This window comes from Hermetia illucens, chromosome 2 (genome assembly GCF_905115235.1).
Source record: "Hermetia illucens chromosome 2, iHerIll2.2.curated.20191125, whole genome shotgun sequence".
NCBI lineage: Eukaryota > Metazoa > Arthropoda > Insecta > Diptera > Stratiomyidae > Hermetia > Hermetia illucens.
The window spans coordinates 103,482,902-103,487,341 of record NC_051850.1 but is presented as its reverse complement, the minus strand read 5'-3'; the positions used below and the strand labels follow the sequence as shown (position 1 = coordinate 103,487,341).

At 38.0% G+C, this 4,440-nt stretch overlaps 1 protein-coding gene across 1 annotated transcript; it reads right to left on the bottom strand.

Annotated features, from left to right (window-relative positions):
• Nucleotides 1–862: 862 nt before the first annotated feature.
• LOC119648753 (ctenidin-3-like) lies at nucleotides 863–1,280 on the bottom strand. Its single transcript, XM_038050577.1, has 2 exons — nucleotides 1,115–1,280; nucleotides 863–1,064 (listed from the first exon to the last, which is right to left on the bottom strand). Exons 1-2 carry the CDS (start codon nucleotides 1,236–1,238, stop codon nucleotides 934–936), a joined length of 255 nt encoding a protein of 84 aa, XP_037906505.1. The 5' UTR covers nucleotides 1,239–1,280; the 3' UTR covers nucleotides 863–933.
• Between the last annotated feature and the right edge of the window lie 3,160 nt (nucleotides 1,281–4,440).

Genomic DNA, 4,440 nt, shown 5'->3' with positions numbered 1-4,440 from the left:
ATTATGAATCAGAAGAGGGCCGACAAGCTATAAACAAAAGGATTCTGTTTAGGTCAATGAAACTAAGAGATGGTGACAGAAAAAGGATGCAGCATGCATCACTCATGTTGAAGGTTCAGTGGGTTTGGTATGTCTCCAGTTATTATCGAAATCATTCATGCATATTCTTATGCCATGGTTGATAGAATAGAATTCTTCCTTTTTGGCGAGACCATCAAGTTTCCGTTGGTCCTACTGTATGCGGCTCATTTTATCGCTGGCCAAATTTCGAAACTCAGTGTCTGTACTGTCTAAAGATAATATGTTAAAATGCATCTGGATGGTGAAAGCTATTAATCAGCGGTGAGGGTAGTAAAAAGTGATAACATTGAAAAGGTGCTACTGTAAAATGTAAATAAAAGACTAGGAGATCAAAATCCCAAGGAATACACATTTTTTTAAATGTTTGCAGTAATGATTTAGAGTATGCATTGAGGATGCAATGCTGAAGAGACGACCAGCCTGTTTGTATTTCTCTTCCTGATTTCTGATCGAATACAACTATGGGCTCATCAGTTGCTTACGATAACGAGATCAAAGTTTTAACATCAATGATGAGGAGATAATAAAGTTTTTGAAAAAAGATTACTTATTATTATTATAAAGATATTATGAAGAAGTTCTTTGAACTTCACTAATTTTGAACAGAAAGGTAGCCAGTTTTCCTTAGTGAAGTTATTTGTCTGTGTTACTTAGATAGGGTGTGGTACGATCTGTTAATTTCAGAGAACACATTACTGAGGGTACACTTATCTGAGGAATCTGGTCGTATGTCCACGTTTGCATACATTTGAATCCAATTGAAAATAAAAACACAAACAGGTACGGAAAAGTTATGCATGTATTTCCCGGTTAATACTATTCAAAATTACTATAAGAAACTATCACTTCGGTTTAACCGCGGAAGCCGCTGGTAAATGATTGTGAAGAAGCGGAAGCAGATGAAGATGAACCAGATCCTCCGCGTCCGCCTGAGTTGAAGGATTGGGATTGGGCGTTGGCTGATGATGATGATCCACTGGAGCCTGTAGGCGAAACGTTATAACTTGCCCTTACATAATACTTTTAATCTTACCACCACCGCGTCCAAGTCCTGGACCACCGCCGAAACCTCCATGACGTCTACCACCGAATTGAGGAGCAGCAAAGGCTACTGCGAGTACGGCGAAGATGGCAATGAAGACAGCTAAGAATTTCATATTGTTATCGTTGACTTTTCAGAAATAACTGATATCGGTAAGAACTATCTTCCCAGCTTTTATACACTATGTCATAATCCTTCCATAACTGGATTGACAAGCTCATTGCTCACTAGTTTGCGCAAACAACTTGATTCTATTGAAAAAAATAATGTTGTTTATTCTGATTCCAGACAACCAGATATGGCCGCAGATACATCTCTCTGAGCACGTAGGTATATCTACTTGTTAAAATAAATTTTCATCTATTCCATGAATATTTCCTAAATATGTCGAAATTTTTTGTCGATTTGCCGGTTTATTAAAAAATACCCAAAAACCGGTATCCATCTTATATAGAAGGAGGAAACCGTTTCGGCTCTGCCGAGGTCAATAGAATTCTTTTTCACTCTCGTTTGCTGATAAATATTAATGTTTCGTGTCCAATCTGCTCATTAACCAGCGGATTATGATACATGATTTTCGCGTTCGTGAACTTGAATTTCTCTTGTTTGGTGCTTGGATGCTTGTGTTGGGAAAGCCTTCGTCTCCAAAGTGATGTGAATGACACCCAACCAGGGGATTTTCTATCTAGTTTATTTACACATTTAAATATGCATCATTTGCACAAGCTCTTATGGCACTTTGTCATTTAAACTGATTAAGATGAGATTTCAGATGAACGCAGTTATTAGATACATAGTTTTTTTGGTGGGGACGTTTTTGCTAATATTGCGGTGCATTTCGAGTTTGACTTGAGTTTTGCTTTGGCAATTAACTTGCGGGGGAAGTTTTTTAGTTGCAGCTTGGGGCATACTCTTTCTTATGAATCAGGGATTAATTAACATTGAAAATAAGATTTCAACTTAAGTGTCTTGCTTTGGGGTACATTGGGATTTCTGGGGAAAGTTTTCGAATAAAGCCATTTATTGTTCTGTACACCCGTAATCCTTGAAAATTAAGTTGCTTTATTCTATTGTAAAGTTTATTTCCTTCGTTACTTTGATTTGCAGTCATCAATACTTCTTTTAAGGTATATATTTGTAACAGTATTCAGTGGAGACCATAATACGAATGATTCATCTTCGTGGAAAATGAATCATATTCTTGGTTTTAAGCTTTGAAAATACAAAAATTGTGAAATATTATAAGATAAACCGACCAGTCCTGGTTACGTTGTATTTCATGTAATAATTACCGATAGCGGTATTGCATTGCAACTTTCTCTATTAAACTGATAAATATATATATTTAATATTCGATGCAAATTGTTGTTACTGAAGTGATTGCAAATTATAATAATAGAAAGATGCGATAAATATCTATTTGTGACGGAATAATTGCTGTTTGTGACATTAAATCATTATACACCACGGAATGAGAAAATAGAAAATACGTTTCTTGTTTTCTCTTTTTGATATGCTTCAATTGCGTGTAAATCTAATTCCTTGATTTGTCGGTGTCATTCGAAAAAGTTTTAATTTTAGTGAATTTACAAGATGTGGTCCTCTGCAGTGGCGGTGGAACAATCTATCAACTCAGACATGACGTTACTTTGCTGATTGTATGGAGCGTTGTTGTTAGCGCAACTTTAACTGCTCCTAAGCCATTGTCTAGCCTTTCTTTCAAATATTACATTCTCACTACCTGTATAAAGGGCAGATATCATAAGCAACTTTTGAACCTTTTTCGACATAGGAAGGGAAAAATCTATTAATTATCATCTTTTGATGGATAATTTACCGAAAGTATTCCTTGCTTATCTTAGAAGAAGGATTTGTAAGGACTCACTCAAAGTATTCTCTGCTTGTCGTAAAAGGCAACTAAAAGGGATACAAATTTGTAAACTAGCAACCAGTAGATTTTAAAACTTTCTTGTCGCGGAAACGTTAGCTATGTCTCCGATAAAGACGACAACGACAACGTTTTCAAGGGCCTCCAGAGCGCTCAAGTTTTATAACTTGAGTGACAGCTACAGCGTTAGAAGCTGGACAATCTAGGGCTAAGTGAGGGGCATTCTGGATGACGAGCCTCGTTTTCCGTGTTATTGTATGTGTGAATCTATTGTCGGATAAATACTTTCCGCAATCGGTAGACGTGCCTTTATTTCCTAGGAGCCCGCAGACAGAATATTAACTACGGGGTTCAGAATGAGGAACATATCGATAGGAGGGCCTTTTGATCGCTTACCATCCACGTCGATGTTCAGACTAATCTCGGCAAGTGAAATCTCATTAGCTCGAATTATGTGACCATACTATCGAAGACGGCTTTCTCGCAATTTTTCCATGATCGGTGCAAATTTATATCCATTACGGATATCCTCATTTCAGATGTGATCAAGGCGTTTTACACCACTAGTCTACACAACATCTTCGTCTCCAAGACGTCGTTCATTGCATTTTATAATTAATAACACTCAGAACCATAGAGGTTGCCAGAACGGTAAATTTTAGATTTGAAACGTTTGCTAATACGTCGATGATGAAGAACACCCGTTGTGGAACGCCACTTCATCCAGGTTGCGCTAATACATATCCAATCTTTAGGGCGGAACTGGAATTGAGAGGTCGGCTGTGCAATCTGATCATCCCTGTTACTACGTAGTATTTATCGAGAGTTACATTGATGAAGAACTCAAGGAGTATAATATTTCCGCTTCCGATAGGACATGGTATTATATGCTATATTGCGGGAGAGCCTATATGACGATGTATTCAAACTTCAACAAGTCACTCTAGTGAATAACGCTAAGGTAGTATCTGTCATGGTTACAAAACATCTTGAGGATAATAACAATCGTTCGCGCAACAATCCAATTGGATCAGGACCTTGAAGTGTGTTAAAGCTCTTCATTCTAGACGTTACCGTACACTACAGGATTACAGTTCCCTGTAGGAGGCAATGTGGTCAGCATTGTCCTCGCCCTAGATTATTACCCTGATTTGACTCAGGTACTCATTCAGAGCTGAGTTGACTGGTATCCGACGTCAAACTAGCGTGATTTGAATCGCGACCTTCCGTACGGCAGCCTTAATTTCTAACCGCTCAGCTATACGGACATCATCTTGAGGATGTGGAGTTACATTCTTGTGATCCCGTCAAGTAGGAAGGCATTGCAGGAGAAGTCAAGTTTTCAATGGCATTAGGAATCACATCGTCCAGTTTTAAATCGACTAATATATGTCTCGATAGTTCGGTGGTTGGAGTACAAGCACGGGAG

What these genes read in the sequence shown, in the direction of transcription:
- LOC119648753 (XM_038050577.1), bottom strand. Translation starts at nt 1,238, where the DNA reads ATGAAATTCTTAGCTGTCTTCATTGCCATCTTCGCCGTACTCGCAGTA. An exon ending in AGGACTTGGACGCGGTGGTG is followed by an intron (nt 1,065 to 1,114) that starts GTAAGATTAAAA and finishes TTTCGCCTACAG; the next exon opens with GCTCCAGTGGATCATCATCA.